Here is a 27,357-nt window from a genome sequence, read left to right as displayed (position 1 = left end):
TACCTATAACAGGAGTTAAGGTGCAGAAAGCAATCTTCAAGTCAGGTCAGCAATGGGAAAATGCCATCTTCAGAGAGTCTATCAGAGACGGTTATGCAAACTGCAGACTAAATGGTGAAACGTAACAGATGATGTTATTGTATTCATCATAATCTGAGGTCAATAGAACAGACCCAAAGGCAAAAGATAGGCTTGAGGGAGTGAGGTTAAGGGCATTTGGCATTAGATAACCGCACTGTCACTGTACAGGCTGAAATGCTCTCAGCCTATTGCAAAGCTCCACACTGTAGATTCCAGTTGCTATGTTGGGTAGATCAATTGAGCTTGGAAGAATATGTTGATTATGTATGTCGATGTCAGTCAGCACTTCCTTGCTCAAATTGATGCACAAAGACTTCATCTTAGAATAGGCACCTGAGGTTGTAAGTGGATCAATCAAAAAGCCTTCATTATTGCTAGATACAAACTCATCAATTTCTGCCATATGTCTCCTACATCTTTTCATTGCAGCTATCTGGAAATAAGTCCGCAGTGTTGACTGAGCTTCTAAAGAGAGAATATCATGAGGTAGTGTATAAAGCTGCACTGCTAGAATTACAACTGGTGCAGTTTTACCAGAAATTGGAGTAAGAGCTTCAGATATCCCTGAGGGAGACGCTTCATTTAGAGACTTGTGGTTTTCAAATGCCAAGGCCAACAGCTGTTCTACCTGATCTTGTACATCACACAGCATCCTTTTCTCCTGGTGATTTAGTCCAACTTGGTGTCACGTGGAGCTGCAAAGGCTGCTGCTGCTGCGGGTGCTATTGAAGCTGATGTGAGTAAGGTTGTGCTTGCAGATGTTGAAGTTGCTAGACCTGTGATTATTGTGGCTGCGACTGTGGCTGTGGCTGTGGCTGTGGCAACTGTTGCAGGGAGATTGGTTGAGGCTGCTGGAGTTGTACTGATTGTGAGATTGGCTGCTGTTGCTGGTGCTGAACAGAAAGCAAGACAAGATTTCTGAGGTGCTCAACCACGAGTTGTTGCTGGACATTTAATGATTGCACAATTCTCTTCAACATGTGATACTTTGGACATGCCTGTCAGGGTAGTTAAAATACTAGGCACAAACTCAGAAGGAAGCTTTGTCACATGATTGAAAGTGGCTGCGAATGCATACCCAGCACAATCTACATTCTGCTTTATGCCATAGAAGACAACTTGAAGTGAGGAGCGCCTTTGATAGAAGTATTGTGTGTCAAAGTGCTTCGCTACTGTCATAGCTAGAAGAGGAATCCAATGTTCAACTCGGCCTCTTAGATCTCAGCTCCACCATTCTCATCCCTTCTTTCAAGGCGTGGTTAGCTTTTAGTATTCCTGGACAGGATATCTTAGTACCGATTCATAGTGTTCCAGGCCTGGTGTTCCAGGTTTCATTCCTCCCCAACGACTTGCAAAGATCGATTCCGTGGTTGGAATAGTATTCTTAGCCTACAAGATTGGCTTTGAGGAGTTCATCAAGCAAGCTCAAGTAATTGGGTATCTTCTTACCTTTGAATCTACTTGGTATGATTCAATTCATCGGGTACTTTGAAGCTTGCAACCAACTCAAGCTATATTGGAGTTTGTTTCTTGGTTAGCTCCATTTTGAAGCAACTATTGAAGTCCTCAATGCTTATGGGTTTTGCTTGATCAAATGGTTGAGAGTATATAGTAAGGATCAGTTGGGCTATTTGTAGAGCACTTCTTGGATGTATCAAGGATGTATTTGCAGGGTTTGTGCATGTCTAATCAGTGTTCTTACTGATCTTAAGTGCTTTACAACTTTTCCTAGATGAAAGGTAATGATTACTAGGCAAAATAGGGTCATTACAGGGCCAAAACAGGGTGCAGTCCAAACAGGGACAGATTTGGAAAAGTTGCTACAGAAATTAGCAGCATCATTCTAACGACAAAGAAACAACTGGAAGTGATACTAGTTATCATAAGCTTCGAGTGGAGCCATCAAACGTCTCTTTTGGACACATATTTCTCAAGCTAGAGCCTATTTGGTACCGGCAGTTCACTAGCAGTTTACTGTGGACAGTTCTGGAAATTCTTAAACAGAGAGGGGTATTGCTACTCTTAAATTCAAACCAAGATTTCTATTTGATACTAGACATCCTAACCTTTGAGTTATCTCTTCAACTTGACTGCAATGGCAGCTAAGAACAATAGCTCCAGCTCTAGGGAGCAACGTTGGCTTCAAACAAAAGCTAATATTGACAAACTTGTAGTTTTGACTGAACAGAGTATTGCTTTTACAAAGGCATTTATGGAAAGAATAGCAAGACTTGGATCAAATGTTTATGCTCATGGCCAGCATCTATATGCTGATGGTACACTCGAATCAAATGCTTGTGCTTATGGACAACATGTATATGCTGGTGGTACACATTATGATTTACATGCATCTTATGAATATGAACAGCAACAACATGCAAAAAAGTATGAGCAGTATGCAAGTACATCTGGATAGCATGTTAATGCTTATAAATATGATGTACCATATCATAATGCAGAGTATCATTCCATTGAACCTTGGCAGTAGAATGGTTATTATGGTCAACATGCTTATGCTTATGAGCATCCATCTCTTCAGCAAAATAGTTCTTATGGATGTAACAGAAATGGTTATGCTTATCAGTACACTTCTAGCTTTGATCAACAGCAAGCAAGTGATTATGACCAATACAGTGGGATCAATGATCAAAGGCTACATGCTTATGAATGTGAGCAGCAAACATCAGTGGAAGCAAATGCATATGCTCAACCAAACTATTTCTCTGATGTGCAGCAGGGCTATTATCACCATATGCAGTATGAACAGCATGAGCAATATGGTTATGAGTATGGACAGCCATCTGTTGTAAATGATGAGCATGGACAGCCATCTGTTGTACATGATGAGCATGGACAGCTCTCTGTTATGCATGAGCAGCAAGATGACTATGAGCAGCATGTCAAAACTATCATAGAGCTGACCAATGGTGATGAACAGGTGTGTAAATTGCTATCTAAAGCTAAACGTGTTAGACACCTTACTAGTGATACAATACCGGAACTGCATGCTGCGGGCTTATGCTATCGTTGTGCTAAGCCACTATCTTGTAATCACCAAGCCACATGTAGAGCAAAGTCTACCAAAATAATCTTCCTATTTGAATATTATGATGTAAATGATGGAGAACATCTTGTTGAAGACCATTCTGGTATGAGTCCACAACAAGAAGTTCAACAACAAGAAGTTCAGTTCAAGAAGGCAGATTATGGATAGCATGTGGATTTGGAGGACCATCATATGATGGAGACTTTGTTAGTGAGTACTATCATGATGATCATATTTCCAGCAGTATTTGATTTCGATCTTATGAAAGTTGAACCAATACATGGCAAAGATACAACTTTTCCTTTTGATCCGGGAGGCTACAGGCTGATTTTGACCTCCTGTATAGATTAGTACTACTATTGAGTATTAGGTAATCTTTTCCTTTATCCCTTGTAATGCTGTACAGAGTAGTACTCTATTCTATCCATCTCCTCTTTAGCTTGTTTCTAGGTTTGTTTTTTAGGACAAAAACCTTTTTGGGAAGGGATGGATTGTAAGAAGTTGGGAATAGTTAAAAATGTTGATAATATGCCATGTCACACTGACATTGGTATATAAGGAGATAAGTTGTAATTTTTCATATCTTTTGGCAAATCAATACATTTTACAATCTTTCTCTCCCTTCTTGCTCTAAGCTTCCATGGCTTCTTCATCTTTCCTGTCTTTCTCTCTCCAATTCTAGTCTTTCTCTCTCCTCGTCACTCTTATTCTCTCTCTCCCTGCAGTCTTTCTCTCTCCTCTGCAGTCTTTCTCTCTCCTCTTTCTCTCTCCTCTTTCTCTCTCCCTGGTTCTCTCTCTGACACACAAAGAGAGAAAGTTTCCCCTCACAAATTGGAGTTTGAAAATGATTACTTTTAGTGAGTTGGAGATTTTATGGGTAGTGGAAATTGGGTGTTCTAGTTGAGTATCTTATCAATTAAAAGAAGAAACTTGAGAGAGTAGAATTTTGCTTACTAGAGCACTACCATTGAGTGAAGAAAAAGAGACTAAGTGAAGTTGACTAAAGACCCATGTGCTAAGCTTTAGGTTTCTTGCCTTGCTTGCCATGGGTTCTCCAAGTTTGTTTGTAAGATAATTTAAAGGTAGTGGTATTTGAACTAGAATCAATAGAACCAAGCAATAAGTCCCTTCACCCTATGAACACTCCTTATTATCTCAATTGTGCAAGTTAAAGAGTGATTCCTCTATCAACCGAGTGCATGTCAACATGGCTAAGGTGAGTCCAAAAAAGATGATGCTAATCAATTGTTTGGATAAGTTTTAATTAATTATTTGATGATTTATTAATTTATAGTTAAAATAATTAATTAATTTTATTATTTTTATTAAAATTAAAAAATTAAATTCCAAAAATTGAAGTAATCTTTAATTTATACCTATAGAATCAAGAGTTATGAATATGCAATAGAGCATAGCCACAACAAGATATAGTAATCAAGGATTGCATATTCTCTCTCTCTCTCTCTATATATATATATATATATTTATTTATTTATATTTATATATATATAACATAACTAAGTAAATATTACTCAAATCAATGTTGTTTGTCAAATTATATAGAAGAGTATTCATACAAACAATAGTGATATAAATAGTATTACCTCATCTGAGATTCATACCCATGATTTAGAAAAGTACTTTTGTTATTACAAAATAATCTTATGTAATATAGTCAAAGGTAGGTAGCTACTAAATTTTATGGACTATATATTGCATATTTGCATTTTGTCATAATTTTTGAACAAGGTAATGCAAACAAGATAGGAGGAATGAAGTCATTAATCTTATAGCTTTAAGCAAACCAAACCTAGAGAAAGTGTGCATGATCATGATTCCCCTCACTTGCACCAACATTTAGCCACTATATATTGAGATAAAGTTGGAGAAATATATTTGGCTTTGTGATATAATAAACAATGAGAAATATACAACTACTTAACTTATTGTGAAGTAGTAACTAAACCCAAATATGCAGGGTCTTATGTACATGGAGCACAATTTTTTATATGTGAAACACAAAGATGTGCCTTAAAGTGTGCTTCACCTATCTAGAAAATCATTCAACCATATATTTTCATATTCTATGCTCAGGTAAGTTACTCATTAATATATGTGTGCATCACATGGGTTCAAAATAAGGTATTTTTAAAATACCATTTTTTTACATATAGAAGGGTGTAGTATAAAGGGATTATTTACAAATTGAATAGAAAAGGGTTATGTTTTATTTAGGAAAAATTCACAAATAAGAATATTTATAAATAGGCCTTGAATGCATGTGATGTAGAGAATATATATATAGTAACTTCCCTGAGATTCAGTGAGTTCTTAGCTATTACCTTCAACCTAGCCTTATCAAATAGGAGAAAATCATCATTAAAGGAAATGAAGTTGTTTCTTATCAACTTTTTTAGGCTATCAAGACTATCAATAATGGTTTTCTTTTGATTATCTAGACAAATATCTCATCTCCCAATTATGCCCTATGCGTAATATCAAATATCGTATGCATGGGTGTAAATTCCATCCATGGCTAACTACCATCAAATACAATGTCTACTATGCAATTATCACATTTCTTTGATGGACCTCAATGTTTTCTCTATGCTATCATGCGGTCAATGACCATTATGTTTAGAAAGCTTCTAGTTTATTAGATAAGTTATAAGGCTCTTGCTCATTTGCAACCAATCCTCTTGGGTCGATATGTGAGCTTATCTTAGCTATGTATGTAGACTCATTTTAGTCCAAGTGAATAAGTACTAGTCAATACCTTGTATTTATATTTACATGAGCTCATTTTAGTTCAAGTGCATGGGTGCTAGTCAACACCTTATATTTATGTTTAAAGAAGCCTAAGTGGATATTTCTGTAACAAGCGGGATGCACATCGACTAGGGTTAAGACACCTAGTCACATTAACCGGGGTATAACCAGTGTAAGAGCCCTAGATTAGGGCAACCAATTATTATCAAGATCATACTCTTCACCTTCATCTCCTGCTTCCATGGCTTCCTTCTTCCTTCTCTCCTGTTTTCTCTCTTTCTCTCTCCTCTTCTAGTCTTCTTCCTTCTTCTTCTTGCTCTATTTCTCTCTCTTCAACTCTTATCCTCTCTCCTCTTAGCTTTTTTCATTACAAGTGGTATCAAAGATTTAGGCTTTGGTCCTTTTCTCCTTTCCCCTTTCTTCCTTTTTAAATCCCAAAAATCCTAGTTATGCATCTTACAGGTACAACAAGAAGGATTACAATTAACTTCAGCTTTTTGGAGCAAGTAGGAGCTACGACTAGAGGCTCAAACATATCTGGAGGTAAATTGATTAAAATATCAAGTCGTCACTTCTTTTCATGCAAATTTTAGGAGTTCTAGACCAAGTTTAGAGTCCCAGGAGTTGGAAGAGGGAAAAACCTCAGTTGCTTTTTGCTCTAGCTCTCTCTCTCTCTCTCTCTCTCTCTTATCCTGCAAGAAACTACCATGGCGGCCAGCCCAAAAAAACCATTGGCCTGAGGTTTCCCCCCAACATCAACCAACCCTAAAACACCATCCCTGACCCCTCAAGCTATTGATCAAGTAGTGGGTTGGGGGAGTTGCTGTCCAAAAGGCCTACAAGGAAGCCCCCGCAATTTGTGGTGCATTTTGCACTGGCTGCCCTGCCTTCCCCCAGCCCTCCTACCCCTCTCCTCCTGCTACCCTGCCACTCCAAGGCACTGAATCAACATATTTTCCTCACCCCCTTGGCACTCTTGCTCTTGGGATTCTGCCCCTAAGGTGGACAATAGACAGTTTGGAATAGTTTGGGGTAGCCATGGATTCTTCAAGTTGAAGCCATCTCCTGACCTTGAGAGCTCAAGAATCACAAGCCCTTCAACCCGTGAATGAATTCTCTCACCCGGATGAAGAAATGGAGCTCAACATGCATGGGAGCTTTGTGGGCAGCCATTAAAGCTTTACTTGAAGCTTTTCCTCTTTGAAGCTCAAGCTCGGGGATAAGTACAGGAGCCATCCTCATCAGTAGGAGCATTTGAATGCTAAAGTCTCTTCTATGGATATCCTAACCAACAAGACTTGATCGATGGAGCAATCGATCATCATGATGAGTTATGATTCAACGGTCTCCCCAAGCACTAAAAGAGGTATGCCAATCTGATCTTAATCTCTCAATTTAGCCACTTGTTGAGCTTAATCCCTTGTTGGAGAGATTCAAGATTGCATAGTCTTAATAGTGTAATCCTCTTCGTGTGCATGCATCATATCTCTTCTGGAAATTCATTGTATTGGATGACATTAACCCCCATTTTGTCTTGTGATCTTGGATAAGTCCCAAAATGAATAATAGCCATTGTAAATTGGGTAAATAGTAGTCAGTGAGTCACTGGACTGCCAAGGTAACCCCTACCCCAACCTTTGTCATTTCTTGCATCTCATGAAAAGGCCCAATGTCTTCTTTCCAAAGCATCTCATGCTGATTGCTTAATAAAAATGTCTGCCACATATAATCCAGCTGAGGAAAAAGGCTGATGCGAGGCGAGGTGGTAAGACAAAAGAGAGGTGACCCTCCCTTACCACTTAAAACCTTGAAGGGATGTGCAACCTGCCGGCCCGGGGGAAACATTACCCACCTCTCGCTGATCCAGAGCCTAATACTTGTATGTAGGTGTAAGTACTTCCCATGAGCTCCACTCCTCCTGATCCAATGATCCCCCTTGGACACCCCCCACAATGCTAATGGCACCCATATATTACACTTGAAGTGCATACAGCCAAAGAGATGTATGGTAGTGAATTTACTTATGCATTGATGGCAGAGTATATGGGTATGCAATGATGCTTGGGATAACATTGCATACTTGGGATAATGCTCAGTATGCTAATTATGCTACTGATATTGCTGATTAGGCCTTTCGGACTATGCTCTACCCATGTAAGGCTTTTGCAATAAGGGAGAGGCAGTGTTTTTGGTCACAGTCCTGTAAGACAGTCTCAAAGATCTTATTGCAGAAAATCCTCAAAGATGGCTTCATCCCCTCCAATTTGAACCAAAAACCTCCCCAATCGGAGCTACAGTTTGAAAGTTATGCCCATTTTTGTGCACTAGGGTCACTATGGACAGGGTGCAAACCGCTCCAGGATAGGCACAGTAATCCCATTACAGAAAATTATGATCATTTTATGTCACAAAGCTTAATAGCTTATCTCAAAGAGAACTTTACCCTCTCCGATTTGAGCCAAAAACCTCATCAATTGGAGTTTTCTACAAAGAGTTATGCCCCTTTTTCTGATAACAGGTCCTGTGAACTGCATCCAGATGGCTGGCTAGAAAGGCAAAAGCAAGATCCAAGAGGAACTACAGAGGGAGATTAGAGACTCTCGGACCTCCATGAATGAGGAATCAAGCTCAGCATAAGATTACCATGATGAGATACCGGAGGAAATGCCTTAAATGGACCCGTACACCCTTCTTAATCACACCCTCAATCAGCATGAGCTTCGTCATATGGAACGACATAATGACATGGTCACCAACCACCTCCCAATGATGTTCAAATTTGATGAAGCAATCACACACATGGCTCTCTCAAACTCGAAGACTCAACAGACCTTAGAGGAGCTCATTATCCTTGTTGCTCAATTAACAACCACTTCATCCCAAGAGAAGGCCAATGACTCTAGGCATGAGTCTAGACGTCCTCCACATCAGGAACCATTGCATGGTCCACAGGGTATACTTGGTGCTAAGGGAATATCCCCTTCCACCTAAAAGAGTGGTGAACCCTCTCATGCGCATGATGAGCCCCTATTGAATTCCCCTATCCACCATGCAGCCAACATCCATTTAAGGCCTTCTCCCATTCTTGGCCGAATTTCCCTTGCTCTCCCTAGGAGCCCCCATGCACCCCATATGAATTAGCCCCATCAAGGACAATATGGTACGAATGGCTAGCTTGGCAATCATGGACAACATGGGCTTAATGCACCACATAGGATGTATGGACAACAAGGCATATATGGCCACCACGAGATGTATGGACAGCAAGGGTTTCATGGGCAGCATGTCCCTAATGAATTGCATGACAAGATCATCCTCACAAAGTACAATGGGCAATCCCCCTCACCATCTGACTTAGAGGAATGGACGTCCAAGTTGAAGTCCTACTTTAATATCTTCCCTCACATAGATGATCAGAAAATCCTTTTTGCTTCTCTCCACTTAGAAGGATTTTCCCACACATGGTGGTGCTATATCAATCGAGAGAATCAATAGTTCATTGATTGGGAAGCTTTTAAAATGCAGATGGTCCAAGTTTTTGTGTCCCCTGTGGAAAAAGAGTGGTTGGCAAGACGATGGTACACTCTTGACCAACGTAACCTCACTGTATGTGAATATACAAATCAGTTCATGAACTTGACCATGTATGTGGAGAGCATTAGAGATGATGCTAAATTGCACAAGTATATCTACGGGTTGGAATCGAGCCTATTGGCAGATGTCATGGCCCAAAAACCTACCACACTGTTTGATGCAATTGAACTAGCTGAGAGATATGCAAGAAAATACAGTAAGAATGAACATTTTCAGCAAGGTGTTAGACAACCCCGCATTCCTTCATAATCAGCCCCATATGGAGGTGGGTTTTTGAGGCACTTCTATGCCCAATAACAACCCCAAAGTACCCACTTACCCTGCTTTCCATGCTGAAAGAAAAATGGACACTTTTGGAACAACATTGGGCTCTAATGCTAAGAATAAGTATGCTGAAAATAAATAGTCCACTGCATCACCTTCCCATGGATCCAAGAGCCAACGGTTCATTTTCCTAGATGTTGTGAAGGAATGGAAGGAAAAGTGCCTATGCTTTAAGTGTGGGGATAAGTACATTGTGGATCATGCTTCCAAATGCCCGTACAAGACAGCCAAGGTCAAAGTTCATAGCATGTATGTCATGGAAGATTGGCACAATGAGGAGAAAGACCTACCCATTGACCAAGCTGAGCCTACAGAGGATGTTGATCATGAGTAGTTCTATGACTGGGAGGATGGGTTTCCCTTCGACCCAGGTGGTGATCCATCATGGATACTTGATTTGACATCCCACCCACCTACCACTTCCCTTTGCTCAATCTCTTTGGATGCTTTGATGGGTTCTCGAAGCCCCAACACCCTTCGCATTCAAGGAAGTATCAATTGAGAGCATGTCTTCATGCTTGTGGATAGTGGTAGCACTCACAGTTTTGTCAGTAAATCAGCCATTGATTGGTTGAAATGCACCCCTATGGCACTACGCCACCCCTTGAAGGTCCAAGTAGCAAATCGAGAAGAAGAAATCAGCACACATATATGTCTTGTAGTTCCCTTATGCTTGGCTGAAAATTATGTGGTACTCGTTGATCTGATTGCCCTAGATATGGGCCCCATTGATGTTGTCTTGGGTTGTGATTGGCTTAAACAATTGGGAAAATTTGCTATGGACTTCTCTCAGCTCTACATGGAGTTTATGATGCATGGACAGCCTATCCACCTACTAGAGGGAGTTCAAGATCATGCTGATTTTCAGCTCATCACAACAAAGAAACTCAAAATGGAGTTTAAGAAATGCTCACAAATTATTGTCTTGCAATTGAATAAGGACAATCTCGATCAACCCTCTGCAATATCTAATGATTTAGCCTTGCAAGTTTTACTTGAGGAATACAATGATCTATTTCAAATGCCTACATCCCTCCCTCCTAAGAGACAAGTGGACCACCCACTTGACTTAGAGCCCCATTCCAAGCCAGTAAACAAGCCCCCTTATAGACTCTCCAAGTGTGAGCGTAAAGAGATTACAAAGCAAGTCAAGGAGTTATTAGAGATGGTTTTCATTGAACCGAGCTCTTTCCCCTATGCATCCTCTGTCCTATTAGTCAAGAAGAAAGATGGCTCCTTTTGCATGTGCATTGACTACAGGGACTTGAACAAAATCACGGTGAAGAATCGCTACCCCATCCCATAGATTGATGACTTGCTGGATGAGTTGAAAGGGGTATGCTTTTTCACTAAGATTGACTTGCACTCTAGCTACCATCAAATTATTATGAGGGAGGGAGATGAGATCAAAACAGCCTTTAGGACTCATCGTGGACTTTATCATTTTCTAGTGATGCCTTTTGAGTTGATTAATTCCCTCATCACATTTCAAAGCCTCATGAACAAAGTCCTACAATCCTTTTCTGTTCAAATTTGTGCTTTTTTTCTTTGATGACATCCTCATTTATAGCAAGTCATCGAAGGAGCACTTGACACATGTTAGAAGGGTGTTTGACATATTGAGAGAGCATCGACTATTTGCTAAGGAGAGCAAATACACCTTCATGTTGACATCTATGGAGTATTTGGGACACATTGTGAGCAAAAATGGCATATAGGCTGACTCGAAGAAGCTGCAATGTGTTAGAGACTGGCCCACTCCTTCCATCACCACTTCTTTGCGTGGCTTCCTTGGTCTTTCTTCATTCTACAGATGCTTCATTAAGCACTATGTCACCGATGTAGTACCTTTGACTGATTGCTTAAAAAAGAAGTCATTCTTTTGGGATGCCACTGCGGATCATAGCTTCAAATAGTTAAAGGATGCGCTCACTTCAACCCCCATCCTTGTTTGCCCTGACTTCTCTAAGCTGTTTACCATTCATTGTGATTCCAGTGGCCGGGGTATTGGTGCAGTATTGTTGTAAGAGCATGGTGTGATTGCATTTGAGAGCCACAATCTTTATGAGAAGGAGATGCAAATGAATGTGTATGACCAGGTGATGTTGGCCATCCTCCATGCCATCAAGAAATGGCACCATTATTTGTATAGCAGTCGCTTCTAGGTGAAAAGTTACCACCGAGTCCTTCAATACTTCTTTACTCAGTCCACTTTGACTCCTGAGCAAAGGCGATGGGTAGCAGACTTACAAAACTATGACTTTGACATTTCACACACTTGGGGCAATGATAATATTATGGCTGGTTCACTTTCTCGAATGTGGGCATGCAGAATATCCTTTATCTTTGAATTGCATAGTGATTGGGTTGAAGAGCTTCAAGAGGCTTACTTGTTAGATGATCACTTCAGCCACATATTTCAGAAATTATAGCATGGGGTCATTTCTAAAAACTCCCAATATCAGCTCAAGCATGGTCTTATTTGGTCCCATGGCAATATTTTCATCCCCTATACCTCCCCCTTCATGTAGAAGATCATGAAAGAGATGCATTCTTGCCCCATTGCTGCTTGCTTGGGTGTTTTCAAAACATATGACATGATTTCCAAGAGTTTTCATTGGAAAGGCTTATGGAGGGATGCCAAGGACTTTGTGACCAAATGTGTTCCATGCCAACAAAACAAGGATAGTACACTCAGGCCCGCTGGCCTCTTATAGCCTCTCCCTATCCCTAAAGGAAAATGGACTCACATCACAATGGACTTTATCACTAGCCTTTCTGCAACCAAGAAAGGGTGGAATAGTATCTATGTGGTAGTTGATCGCCTCATCAAAGCTACACACTTTATCCCCACTAAGACCCAATACATTGCCTCTCAGATGGCCACTCAATTTATGGAAAATGTCTTCAAGTTGCATGGCTTGCCACAAGTCATAGTACATGATCGGGATGCAAAGTTTATGAGCAACTTCTGGCAAGCAGTTTTCACCTCCATGGGGACCAAGCTTGCTTCCACTACATACCACCCTCAAACTGATGGCCAGACTGAAAGAGTGAACAAATGGCTTGAGACATATTTGAGGCACTTTTGCCATGATGTATAGCACAGTTGGGATGCGTGGCTCCACTTGGCTGAGTTTTCATATAATAACTCCACGCACTCTAGCATTGGAGTTTCCCGTTTTGAGGCCTTATATGGGTATAAGGTTCCCCTCCCCACAGTCTTATTTAATGATAAGATCAATCCTCAAAGTCAGGCTGATTTGGATCGCATGCAAGCTTTACTTCAACAATGTAAAATGAACCTTCAAAAGGTCCAAATACACATGAAACTCTATGCTGATGAGAAATGAAGGCATTTGGAATTCCAAGAAGGGGAATTTGTCCTTTTGAAAGTGCTTAAGTCTCGCTACTCGACTCTCAAAGAGGGTAGTAGTAACAAATTGGCCCATCGCTTCTATGGCCCATATCGGATCCTGAAGCGAGTTGGTGACTTGGCCTACCGCTTAGAACTCCCCCCTACCACCAAAATCTACAATATGTTTCATGTCAGCTAATTGAAACCCTTTGTAGGCTCCTCAGTGGACTATGCAGAAGAACTCCCCCCCATAGATGAAGAAGGCATCACTCAGTGTATCTTTGAAGCAATCATTGGGCAATGAGATAAGCACTTACCATCCCAATCCATTTAGGAATACCTCATCAAATGGCAAGGCCTACCCCTGGAAGTAGCCTCTTAGCACCTAGCAACCATTGTCAATGAATTCCCCTATCTCCATGAGGCCCAACGGCTGGAAGACTGGCCGATCATGCCCCAATGGACTACCCTCTATCTGCAGACTGCACACTGTTTTAGAACAGTTTTGTACTTATTCAAATCTCAAGCATATGCATCCTACATAAGCTGAAAGTACTCATCATAAGCTCCGTTTCGATATATGGTACGCCCTATTTGGAGTAGCCTATCTCAAAATTTATGACTTGTTTACTTCAGCACGCCGGTCCTGGACAACATGTTGTCCCTAGTCTCTACCCACCCAATTTTCATTGTCAAAGGCCTCAGAGTAGTACTTTGCAACCCTCCCTTAGCCCACCCATCACTCCCCTCTACTTCTCCTTGTTTTTTAGGGCAAAAACCTTCAGGGTGGGGATGAATTGTAACAAGCGGGATACACACCAACTAGGGTTTAGACACCTAGTCACACTGACTGGGGTATATAAGGTGTAAGAGCCCTAGATTAGGGCAACTAGTTATTATCAAGATCATACTCTTCACCTTCATCTCCTGCTTCCATGGCTTCCTCCTTCCTTCTCTCCTCTTTTCTCTCTTTCTCTCTCCTCTTCTAGTCTTCTTCCTTCTTCTTCTTGGTTTCTTTCTCTCTCTTCAGCTCTTCTCCTCTCTCCTCTAAGCTTCTTTCGTTACAATTTCATCTTTTAGTCTATTGTAGCAAGGAATAGAGTTATAGTAGTAGGAAGCAGTTGAGGGATAGATTAACTCCATGCAATCTTGGATGGAAAAAGAACTTGTCAACTTCTTTTAGGGAAATCTTGTTGATCTACCGAGTTGTATTGTAGATTTATAAAGCATGACGGGCTAACACCAAGAGCTAGTAAGTATTGGGTCTACTTAAAAGCTCTCCTTCGTGTCCTATTCTAGCGTCAAAGTGCTATGCAAATATTGCTTGCTCAAGAGAAAGCTCAAATGCTCTAATATGAGCTAGTTGGAGTATCTTCAAGGATGTGAACATTTACTTTTCCTTACATGTTGCCATACTGTTTTAAAAAGTTGGTTATTAAAGCTTTGCCTGTGACCATCCAATCAACAATGTGATGCATGCTTTATAAATATTTGAAGCTTTTGCTAGTCGGTACATTTGGGTATCAAGGAATGCCTTAGCGTAGGGTCATGTGTAGACATGCCAGACCTTTTAGATATCACATAAGTTGAGTTTGCACGATGTGACATGCTTTTTCCCTTCTTAGTTCCTAAAATTATAGTTACCTTTCCTTTGAAAGACAAGTATAGACTTTACTTGTGGCATGATCCATAGTGTTTTCTAGCAATAGGCATAGCCTTTCGTGAAGAGAGAGTTTTGGAGATGGTTATATGAAGAGAGAGGGTAGGTTCGTGGGTTTGTGGGAACACCACTTAAAGCTTTTGTATAAAATAACATTGGTTAAAATCTCATCATAAAAGCCCGAAAGCAACAGCAAACCTAACGGAAAGGAATGGGTCTCAAAGTTAGCATCCACCTTCCATCCGTATGCAGCGTGCCTTTCGAAGACTACATTGACTGCAGGCCCCAGGGGCCTACCTTAGACCATCACGTATGTGCAGAGCCTACGTAGGTAATAGGTATTGGTGGTGGGGATGATGAGGCGTTACAGAGCAAAAGAGATCAATTGGCCCACCATTCATTATGAAAGAAGGCCCCACAGAGATTGATTGGTTTGATTGAATTGCAACAAGGCGAAAGCACGCCCGAAGACTGTGCGTGTAATGATTAAAAGAGAGAGAGTGTGTGCGTGATCCAAAACATGATTGTCTGTGTAATGATAAGGGAAGGAGAGAGAGGGGGAGAGACCGAGTGTGTGTAAATAGTTGTCCCCCAAGCTGGAGTACAAAAGATGAGACTGACAGACAATTGACAGGATTCTGACATGGGCGCTCTGGCGACTTTGCTTTTGCGAGCTGGGTCGATGGAGAATTGCATTCGTATGCGATCCGGATCTTCTTCATCTTCGTATTCTTCTTCTTCTCATTATTCTTCTTCCTCATTTTTGCTCGCAATTGAGAGAGCTGGCTTGACCTAATTGCGATAGGAGCTAGCGGGGGTATACTGAGAGAGCTGGCTTGATCTAACTGTGATAAGTAAGAGCTAGCGGGAGTATTATTACTGTGAGAACTGGCCGGGCATATTTTAATGGGGAATTGTATCCTTATTCAGTTTGTGTCTTCTCCTTGTACTTCTTCTTCGTCGTCTTCTTCTTCTTCGTCGCAAGCTGCTGTGGTGGAGTACCCGAGCGGGCGCCATGAGCATGTGATGGGGAGAGTCACTGCCCATGAGCTGATGAAGAACAACCCGGGATTCTTCGTAGCTGCCATAGCTGCTGCTCCTGGGGCTGAATCAACTACCACCTTCGCACCTCACGCCACCCCCACCCTCCTTCCCGTGGACGCCCCTCTCTCTCTCGGCCATCGCTACCGCCTGCTCAGCTTTGAAGGTGAGTATCATTCATCACCGTCCATAGTTAAATTATTTTTCTCTCTTTATCCGCTTAATAAGCATTTCCTTTTTAAGAGTTTATCCCTTCTTAATTCACAATAAGCAAAGTTTTGGCATTTTCCCATATAGAAAAAGGGGCTCTTTTCCCTTGTTTTTCATTATAGCTCTCAACCGCATAAGTCTCTATAAGGTAGGGATCACATATGTAGCTAGGTGCAATTGGGGACAAGGGGTTGCTAGCCCTTAGGTATGCAATCATTGTCTCATAAAAGCTCATAATGTTGTCATAATTCACAACCTGGGAATAATTCTGGGAGTTTATCTAAAACTTCTTATGTAAGAATCTATCGAATTATCCCTCTTCGTTTGAAAAAACTCAAACGCTTATGTTAGATCTTAGATTGTGCATAAATGTGCCCTTTGTAACATTTTCATGGTTAGATAATTTTAGCAATCACTAATCCAACCATCACCCCTAACTTTAGCCATCTAGTTTTTTTACTTTTCATTTTTCTCTACTAGGAGGTCTTATTAGGCTGGTTACACACCAAATGACAGGCGTCCACTTTGCAAATGTTAACCAATCAAAGTACTTCTTTAGGGGTTGGGCATCTATAGTTCTTTACACACTAGAGAGGACATGACTTATTTATACACCTGCTAAATATATGATCTCCTTGCCCACTTTTGTACAAGGAGTCTCCCCTATCCAGTTTGTAAAGTGACAGACAATGATGCAATTTTTGCATTGGCAACCAATTAATAAATTATAAATATATTATTTTTTACATTTTTACAAAATGTGTCCTTTTGATATTTAAGGGCTTTATGCCCAGTTTTAAAAATAACATGCCCACACTTTGGGCAAGGTTGGGCTTCCTCATTTGGTGTGCAACCAACCTTAATCAACCACAAGTTGTAGCACCTACCACATCACTATGTGAGTTGAAAAAATCAAGTCACAAATACACAAACATCACTAAGATAATTGAGGGTTTTCTCATTCAAGTCTCCAAATATTTATTAATGAAATGTAGGTGTCCATTTGAGACCTGATTGATAGTACGTATGGGAGATTATTATTTATGTTTGAGGATGCTCCCCGTCTGACTTGCATGTGTTAGGCATGTTGCGAGCATTCACATTACCTAAGCCTTTGGGGCTCTTACTTGCATTTGGATTGTGAATTTATCAAACCACAAAGTTAGAGGATTTCTAAACCAACTTGCAATATAATAATCAATTAGATGTTTTCTAGTATTAAGACGAGAGTCTAGACTTAAAGATAGACTCATGACTTTGGTGTTGTTTAGATAATTCTCTTATCATGCATGGCCCTTAGTAGTAAACTCTTTCATATCTCATATTGCTAAATTAGTAAATCATAGTTACCACAACTATAAATACTTTGCAACGCTAATACCCAATAAAGAGGGAACAACTATGTATTCTTGTACACGTCATTCATTAAACCTCTAACTATGTATATTAGGACACATAGTTACACCATTAGAAGTTGGCCTACTATGGGTTTTAGTTTAAATATCAACAAAGAATTTGGAAAGAATGTGTCATTTTGTATTAGACTAAATTGGTTTTTATAAGTATTTGGAATCAAAGCATTGATATATTAGCTCATTTTCCCTTCTGTTGTATATGCACAAAGTTTAATGGCTTTTATGGAGTTTCCATATGCCAATTTTTTAAAGTTATTCCTAACTCTTAGTTGCTAATCATAGATATCTTCATTCAATTTTCTCAAGCCAACAAGATGAGTTCATTATTTGCCCCTACATTGAGGCCATCAAAGCAGATGCAAAAGAGGCTACCACAAAGATCAAATCAATCTAAGAGTGCCATTAGGTTTCATTGTTTTGCTAGAAGGAGGAGCGAAAGTCACAAAATCCTATACCTATGAAGTGACTTAACATGCTTAAGTATTGTACACAAGCTCATGATTCTATGAATTTGGACCATGATGCTATATTTTAAAAATTATGGTGGCATGCGTGTTTTTATAAAGTAATAATGCTCCCATTATCAAACATGGCTCCAAAACCATTGTAATATGCTTGGAGACTTCTACTTAGGGTATGTTACAACTACACATGGCATTTTAATTGAAGGCTTTAGCCATTGTAATATTATTATGTCACAATTGAGGACATGGTGTTCAATCTTATAATTTAGACATCATATATTTGAAAGGAGAGCTTTGAAAACCATTCAAACATGTCCTTAAGTATGCTTTAATAAGCAAGTATTGAACCCACACTAGATTATTGTGATACCTTGTGATTTTCTAATGCTTCTAAAAAAAGCAAGTTCAAGATGCATATAATTTGGACGAGTTTGATCAGTTAGTACTTTTTGAACATGATCAGGTTAAGATCCAAAGGGCCATAAAACCAAATGAACTTTCTCCAAATATTCTAAAAAATAATTATGTTAAGATCCACATGTGTGTGACAATCAAATGAATGTTTTAGAAATATGTTATAAATGAATCCTCATATTAGGATCCATTTTTGTTTTGAAGAAATTTCTTATGTTTTGGCTTCTATTTTCCCTGTGACACTCTTTCCAATAGCCTCAAAATACTACTTTTGCATAGCAGTTTAATTGTAAGGGCTTTATGGTTTTTTTAAAAACTCTTCTATTGGAATTCTACTTATAGATCCTCGCAATGGTTTTTTAGTTCTAAAACACCATAAAGGGCACTTCATATGTTACAAATATGAGATCACACATCTTGAGAGCTTAAGTGATGAAGTGTAAACTATGTGGCTATTAGGAGATTTGGATTTCACCTCTATCTTTTCTAGCATACTAACAAAATGTGATGTTGTATGGTGGTGGAAACATCAAGGAGGCTTAGCTAGGATATACCTAGGAAATTTCCAAGTTTAATGTAAGAATACAAAGGTTTGAAGGAGTGCAAAGAGAATTTAAAATACAAGAGCCTTCAACATTATATGAAGGTATGTTATCATGGCCAAAATTTATAATATTATGGATTTGAAAATATTATAATATGAGTTTCTTCTTTTATATATAGAATCATTTAAAGTGACATGCATAAGCTTCATGAACTAGACCTTAAAAGAGTCACCACTAACTAGGTGTGGTTTAATAACTTGATTTAATACCATATAGTAATAAGTTTGGACAACCTATGATGTGATGGTTCTTTTTTGTGTGTAAACCAATAGACACAACCCATTTGCATTTTTTGTATGTATATGCATGATATATAAATGTCTTTTGTTCAAAAGTTCTATCTATCTTGACAATATATAGACAAGATAATCAACTAGCTTAACACTTTGACTAGCTAAATGAACTTTCATATCATAAAATGAAGATTTATATACCAAGCTAGAAGTTTATGATTTTTCTAAGACTAAAGATTTAACCTTTGACCAATGGTTTGTGTTTTCAAAGAAATATACATAAATTTTATTATTCATTAAGACTTATTTGTTAGCTAAGACATAAAGTACAAAATTGGACTTAAACCACTTTATAAGAAAATTCAACACAATTAACTAATGTTATTGAAAGAATAAAAAACATTAAGTAGATTCTCTCATTGATATTGGTGGTATTTAAAAACACCAAGGTAACTACATAAAACACTTTAAATTTCTAACAAGCATATATTTCATAGCCATGCAAAAGCCCTTAATGTAAGGGATATATTTATTATGGAAGTCGAAACTAGTCCACATAGAGTCACTGCCTTGTTGCATCATGTATATTGAAAAATTACAACTTTTGTAGATTTTGTATAGAGCATTTTACTACACTACCATTTATGAAATGTTTGTGATATCCTGACTCATGAGCAAGTTGCATTGCTTCCATATCTTTCAAAATAGAGACTAAAGGAGTCTGCTTCAACTTGGATAATTGTGAGTTGTTTAATGTAAGAGACTGATGACGTGAGGCATTTGTTGAGGATGTTTGTATAATAGACGGTCATAAAGTACAAAATAGGACTTAAACCACTTTATAAGAAATTTCAACACAATTAACTAATGTTATTGAAAGAATAAATAACTTTAAGTAGAATCTCTCATTGATATTGGTGGTGTTAGAAACACCAAGGTAACTACATAAAACACTTTAAATTTCTAACAAGCATATATTTCATAGCCATGCAAAAGCCCTTAATGTAAGAGATATATTTATTATGAAAGTCAAAATTAGTCCATATAAAGTCAGTGCCTTGTTACATCGCGTATATTGGGAAAACACAACTTTTGTAGATTTTGTATAAAACGTTTAGCTGCACTACCATTTATGAAATGTTTGTGATATCCTAACTCATGAGCAAGTTGTATTGCTTCCATATCTTTCAAAGTAAAGACTAAAGGAGTTTACTTCAACATGGATAATTGTGAGCTGTTTAATGTAAGAGACGAATGAAGTGAGGTATTTGTTGAGGATGTTTGTATGATAGATGGTCTCTTGAAGCAAGAAGTAATTGAAGATTGAACATATATACCATCTTTATCAATCATGGTCTTGTGCGGTGTTGATGATGAAGATGAAATACCATCATTCTCTTCTCTAGTCCACTCATCAATGACAACCTTGAATCGTGCATACAATTCATGTCCATATTGAAATGACTCCTATCTATATCAATCAAACTTGATGACTTCACATGCATCATGGTATTTGCTTAAGCGAGTTAAGTATGGTAGAAGTTATTTGATCAAGATAGAGTCTCCACGATCAAGATAAAATGTTTTTGGATAAATGTAATTCTCAACAGGATTTGGACATCCTTTGTAAGGACTGTCATCTATGAGAATAGTCTTGGTATGCTGACAAACATCTCCATATTGATCCCATACATACTTTAGAGGCTTGAACATTGCTGCTACTCCCATCTTATCTAGCCTATATATGATTTTAAGTTGTCAATGTCTATGGCATTGTTCTTGGCCCCAAATCATGAAGAAATGATACTTCCTTTTTGCATGGATCTCCAAGTACTTAATAACTGCCATGACATTCTTATGTAAAGCTGTTGACCAAACTCCAACTTGGAATCTTGCAAATAAGGCTTCAAGAAACTCTGTACATCCTAGTCGAAGAACAAGCCATTGCTTTCCCATTTGAAAGCTTTAAAACTTTTTAGACTTAGCAAAGCACCCTTGTAAAATAAGACCATTGAGATCAAGTATTATACATAATTGTTTTCTTATCAAGGACACATCAATCACATCATCCTGCTCTACTATTGTTGAATTTGTTAAATATCCAACCATAGATGTCTTAATTGAAGTTACAAAGAAGAAAAAGAAGCACATTAGATTCATTTACTTCCTCATCATTCTACTTAATGTTTGAGCTATAAACTGGCATAGAACACTAAAGCAATTTAACTTTATATTGACAAATACATGCATAGGTACTACTTAATAAATGATGTCTTAAGAAAAGAGACATTCGACCATGTGGAAAAATCTAACCAAGAATAATATCATGATGTGAAAAAAATGTTTATGATGATTTCTTTGAGGTAAAATCTATTCTAATAAAGTCATTTTTTCTTACCTACTTTTTATGCTAATTATAAGTATACTTGGGATACCAACAATAGATTCTTGTAATTAGTTACAAAAATTATATTATTATTATAATATTAAACATAGTTTCTAAAAAGGCCTTAAAAATGGCATGTACAAAGAAGGTGCTTATTAGTCCTAATTATTAAAAGAAAATTTAAACATGATACTTTTGACCATGTGACCAAAACTTGTCACATATAAGTGACACATAACAATTTAATCGAGATAAGTTATACTCTATTTGGATAAGTTTTCATAATTTCTTAAGAACTAACCATTCTATTACTGAACTAGTTATATCCCATAGATATTTAAACTTATGAATTGTAACAAGGATTTTATCTTAATATTCCATATACACATCCCAAAATATACATTGGAGGTGAAATCTTTGTTGCAATATTTGCTACTTAGGCAAAACTCCTTTGGGAGGTGCAATGAATCTTTTTTGGGGTGTGCAATATATTGTTGACTCTCTTATCCTAAGGTAAATGCATAGGGATACACTAGTGATGTAGCAAAAAAGGTTATACGAGATAAGAGATTTGACCATGTGGACAAATCTAACCAAAACTAACACGACAATATAATTACACAACACATATAAGAGTTTAATTGAAATAAGATCTAAAATAGACTTAAGTAAATTTTGCATAGCTAGCTCAAACTTTTCATTATGATAAGTATTCTTACACATTAGAGTACAATATCTCCTTTAAATAGTTATCCTTACAAAGTATGATAAATTTTAATGAGCTCTTTAATACCGTTTTAGCAAAAGATTTGATTAAATAGATTTTTTAAACTAAACATGCTTGGTATCTTTTGTAAAAAATTAAAAAACTAAAGACATAGTTTCTTTAAGTAATATCACCAAAGAAAGAAAATAGTACAAATGCTAATGGAAGTAACTTCTCAAGAAAAAAATAAAAATTACATCAATGTGTCTTCCTTGATGAAAGGAGAAGGAACAGAGTTTAAACACCTGAAGTAGCCTTTAATTTCTTTTTCATAATTAGAGTTGCTATATATTGGCTTGATTCTTCTATGCCCTTGGGTGGTACTTCAAGAACTTGAACTTCAGTAGGAGGAACCTCTTGGGAGTTTGAATTTTGTTTGGTACTATCATGAACCTCCACAATTGTGCTTCAACCTCTCTTTGCTCTTGAGTGTTGCAAACCATTAGAATAGTCTTCATGTGATTTACCAATGCTACCTTAGATGCAAGTCCACTTGCATACACATCAAATACAACCTCATGAGCATCATTGAATGCTTTGATTATAGTTCCCATAACTTTAATTTTCTTTCTCAAAATGGCCTTTGCAATCCTCTGGTCTTTTTCAAGATCTTCATCATTGCACTCCTTGTCCAAGCCTTCAAAGTCCAAAATGGAAGGCTTGTTGACATTGTTTATATATTGCTCAAAATTGATGAATCTTTTCTCCATGGTCACTAATGTCAAATCCACAAAAGAATCTATAGATTCAAAAGCAAAGGTTCTATCCATAGGTAGGAAGTCAACATGACCAAAACTAGCATGTGATACTTGCAAGAAATGCTTTCAAGAGCATTTTCCAAAGCTGCCATTTGCTTTTGAACAAGAAATGATAACAACATGAATTGTTTAGGTTCACATGTCATTTGTAGTAGAGTGGATACAACCTTTCCAAACTTTATAGAGTCCCATTTCATTCCCTCAACTCCATGTGCTACATCTAGAACAAAAACCCCAATGGTAATTGGATCTCTCAAAACATTATATATAAGATCAAAGGTTTCTAGATTGCATCCAACAACACATACATGCCAAGGCGAAGTAGTGGAGGATTGAAGAGGATTTTGCTTTTTTCCAATTAGGAAGTTCACAATATCTTTTGCTCCATTTGGTAGGGACCTTGCATCAGCTCTACCTATGAGCTTATTTGATACCCAATCATTGCAAATGCCTAAAATCTTTGTGTAGACTTCATAAGTGATATCATAGTCATCAACAAGATCTTCCCAAGTCTTCATCACAGCGCTACTTTCTGGAATTGAGGCATTGAAAAGAGTGACTAATTCCTCCTTTAGGACCCTATCTTGCTTGATTTGCTTAGACCTTGTTTCCATGTCAATCATATCTTCATTATCCCATTTGTTTTTAAGAAAAAGGATATGACCTTCACTGATCTCCTCTTGTAGTGTAAGGATGTCTCTATCCTTTAGACCCATAAGGCAATGAAATGCAGTAGGAGAAGGTTGCCTTCCCTTCTTTCTCGAACTCTCCTCCTGGAATATAAGCTCACCTCTAGAGTATCTCTTCAAAAATGCAATATCACTCTTTAAAGTAAATAAGAGAACAGTGTCAACCCTTTTCCTTAACTATCATAAACATCCACATACCATGGATACACAATCACCACTAACTCCATCAATGGTTTAGGTCTCCTTTTTGGATGTGCTATCTTTCTTTGCCATTGAATAGTTCTACAAAGAGAAAGATTTTTCAAACAAAAGTGGATTTACAAATAGTCAAAATTCACAAAACCCAAATAAATGTATAAGATTTCAAGGTTGAAAATTGAAAACACAAAATCACAATATTTTACAAAATACAAGACAAATGTACTCCAAATGGACTTTTCCATAAAATAAAATATTGAAATTTGAGATTAAGTGTGGTATGAGATCTAACCATAAATAGATGTGCTTATGTATCAAATCTCATGGATTATTTTGGGCCCAAGTTAGTATTAATTATGTTTCTCTTGCAAGAATCATATAGTAAAAACTTTGCCATGGACTTTGGTGAGAAGATCAAATTCTATTAATAGTGAGACTTAGCCATGGGCTTAACTAAATGGTCAAGCAATAATGAAATGTTAACTATTAGTGTGGTATGAGATATAGTGAAAAATCATTGCGGTTATGTAGAAAATTTCATGGATGATTTTCTCCCTAAGTTAACATTTGATTTCTTCTCCATGTAAGTTTCCTATGCAAGAACCATACTCTAGAAACTTTGCTAATATTTTTGGCCATGTGGTCAAACCCTATTTAATCAAAGAATGAGATTTAGTCCAATATGAGATCCACCCATATATCATTTTGGTTATGTAGCAATCTCACGACTGCATTTGGCCCAAAGTTAACATTTTAATTAGTACACATGTAAGTTTCCCTTGAAAGGAGTCATATTGTAGAAACATTGTCACTGGTTTTAGCCATGTGGTCAAATCCTATTTAGTTATAAGACTTATCTATAATATTAGAAACTTTTCCATGGTTTTTTACCATATGGTTTTTAAAGGCTAGTTAAACAAAGAATGCGGTTTATTATTATGTGAGATTCACATATAAACAAATATGGATATGTAGCAAATCCCAAAGATATCGATATAAGGTAATGTGAAAAACACTTGAAAGGTGGAGATTTGACCTCATGGTGAAGCCTACAAGATATCTATATTTTTATAAACTAGTTTTAACCATATCATGAAATCTAGTTTCATAACCATATGAAGAAAGTGGTTCATTTGTTGCAACATGTTGTGAAATTGGATTTGACTATACAGCCAAATATTGTTTTATAGTGGAATGAAAAAAAGGTCTCATGGTTCATAAGATGTATATGATAAAATTTAATCATATGGCCAAATGAAACAAGAATGGGGGATTCTTGGATGCTAGCATTGATAATAAAATGAAAGATTTGACCATATGGCCAATTTTTTTTTTGTAGTGGAATGGACAAAGTGGCTAATTTGTGATAAAATGATATGATATTTATATATGAACATATAGATAGGAAGTTATGAAAAATTGAAATGAAAGAAATGGTTAATGGAAACAAAGTGATTTGTTTGTTGCATGGCAAAACTTCCTATAAATATAGTAGGTAATTAAGGAGTTTCAAGTAGAACATGGTTTTCCTTTTTGGAGATAATATAGAAGATGTTTGTCTTAGAAGATGTTGCCATACAACCAAATCTAGCATACCCAAAATTTGTGTGATCGAACCCACCATAGATTTAGTCTTAATTTTTCAGGATCAATTCCCAAAAAAGTGGTTTGTTTTTTGTAAGGCAAGATTTGACCACATGGCCAAATTATAGAAAGTAAGGAATTCTAAGTAGAAACTAGTCTTTTCTTTTGGAAGTAAGTAAGGGTTGATAATATAAGAAATCACTTGACCAAATGGCAAAATGTCATTCTTATAGTAAAATGAACAAAGTGGTTGATTTGTTGCAAGATATTGGGATACTACAAGAGTCCTTATTTTGGCCAAGAGATAGGTTAAGGAGAAGATTTGGTCGCATGGCCAAGTCTCACAGTATATTGGAAAAAATAACATAAATTACATCTTATATTATAAGAAAAGATTTGACCTCATGGCCAAATCTCAAATTGTATTGAATAAAATAACAAAAAGTACTTCTTATATTGTAAGAAATTTTTTGACCATATGGTCTAATCTATATATTGATGAAATATCATGATATGTGTTGTTAGAAGATCAAATTACATCCTACGGCAAAATCATATTGAGTACTGGTAAGTATTGTATTGCTATATGCTTATTGCAAAATCATAAAGAATGTAACCATAAAACCTTACGAAAATGCTTTTACTATGAAAATACAGTATAATAGAAAGTTCTATATAGTAAAGTATAATACAATGTATAATAACTTGATAAAATGCTCTAATATTACTAAAGGATATAAGAAATATAAGGCTAGATTTAGCCTTGAGGCGAAACCTTAAAGTATATAGCATTACACAATAGAAAGAAAGGTTAGTATTTTGAAAGCACTCATTGATAAAAGCATTGCACAAACCATTTATTCCATATTCACATCCAAGAGAGTTTTTTCAACATTATACAAATCATATATTTCATATTCACAATGAAGAGAGTATTTTCAATAGTGCAAGAAATCATGTTTTTCATATTCAGAGCAAAGAAGCTATCATTTGCAAGGTAATATGCAACAAAAAAGACAAGCACTCCAAGAGATCAATCAAGCAATCGAGAAGAAGAAGAAGACATTGAATTTTCAAGAGTGAGTGTCTAATCTCATTGCTACAGAAATAAAGATTGCATTTAATTTTCATACATGATTTTTATTTAGATAATGCTTGTGGCGTTTGATCTTAATATTATTCTATACTAATCATATGAAAGGGTAGTAGTGTGATTTGTAGTAATTGTATGGATTGAGATGATCAAAATCAATGTAATTTAACTCAAAATAAAAAAAAAGCAGGGAAGAGTTGAAAACTTGTTGTAGTTAGTAGAAGTAAGCAATCTATGCCAATGTAACAAAAATCACTTGTGAAGTAGAGCAGACACGTTGTGGAGTGGTGATCATTCACTGCCCTATAAAATTGCTAAACCCTTTGAGCAAGTTTTCTGATTTGAAGACGCAAGTAGTTTTGGTTACAATACCCTGATTCAAATCAAAATTTGCACTGCACAATCTGTTTCAGTTGAGAAAATGAAACAGTGGAGAGCAGTTAGAGAAGAGCAAGGGGATAGAATTGCCAAAGATTAGGGCCGCAAAACTTGCAGTAAGAGGGGGCGACATGAGCAAAGATAAAAATGTAGAGGATTAGGAATGCAAAACCTGCAACTGTAAAAACGTAACAGAGAAAATACTCAGGTCAGAGAGTTGCATGGAAGAGAGAGGGAGGGGAAGAGAAACTCATTTTGAAAAACATTATGATTAGTTGTAAAGATCGATCT

The 27,357-nt window shown here is 37.4% G+C and overlaps 1 protein-coding gene across 2 annotated transcripts; it reads left to right on the top strand.

Moving 5' to 3' along the window:
- Positions 1–15,345: 15,345 nt before the first annotated feature.
- On the top strand, positions 15,346–18,240 carry LOC148008891 (uncharacterized). 2 transcript variants are annotated; one of them, XM_087673953.1, is made up of 2 exons: positions 15,346–16,039; positions 16,564–17,774. In XM_087673953.1, the coding sequence occupies exons 1-2, from the start codon at positions 15,739–15,741 to the stop codon at positions 16,683–16,685; spliced, it is 423 nt and encodes a 140-aa protein (XP_087530079.1). In that variant the 5' UTR covers positions 15,346–15,738; the 3' UTR covers positions 16,686–17,774. The 2 variants fall into 2 exon arrangements, with proteins under 2 accessions (XP_087530079.1, XP_087530078.1); XM_087673952.1 differs by lacking the exon at positions 16,564–17,774 and adding an exon at positions 17,781–18,240 and having other exon boundaries at positions 15,362–16,039.
- Positions 18,241–27,357: the final 9,117 nt, after the last annotated feature.

Source organism: Lygodium microphyllum, unplaced genomic scaffold (assembly GCF_053477565.2).
Source record: "Lygodium microphyllum isolate KBCC unplaced genomic scaffold, Lygodium_microphyllum_v1.1.10 scaffold_51, whole genome shotgun sequence".
NCBI lineage: Eukaryota > Viridiplantae > Streptophyta > Polypodiopsida > Schizaeales > Lygodiaceae > Lygodium > Lygodium microphyllum.
The sequence above is the reverse complement of the archived record's forward strand: the minus strand, read 5'-3'. Positions and strand labels throughout refer to the sequence as shown.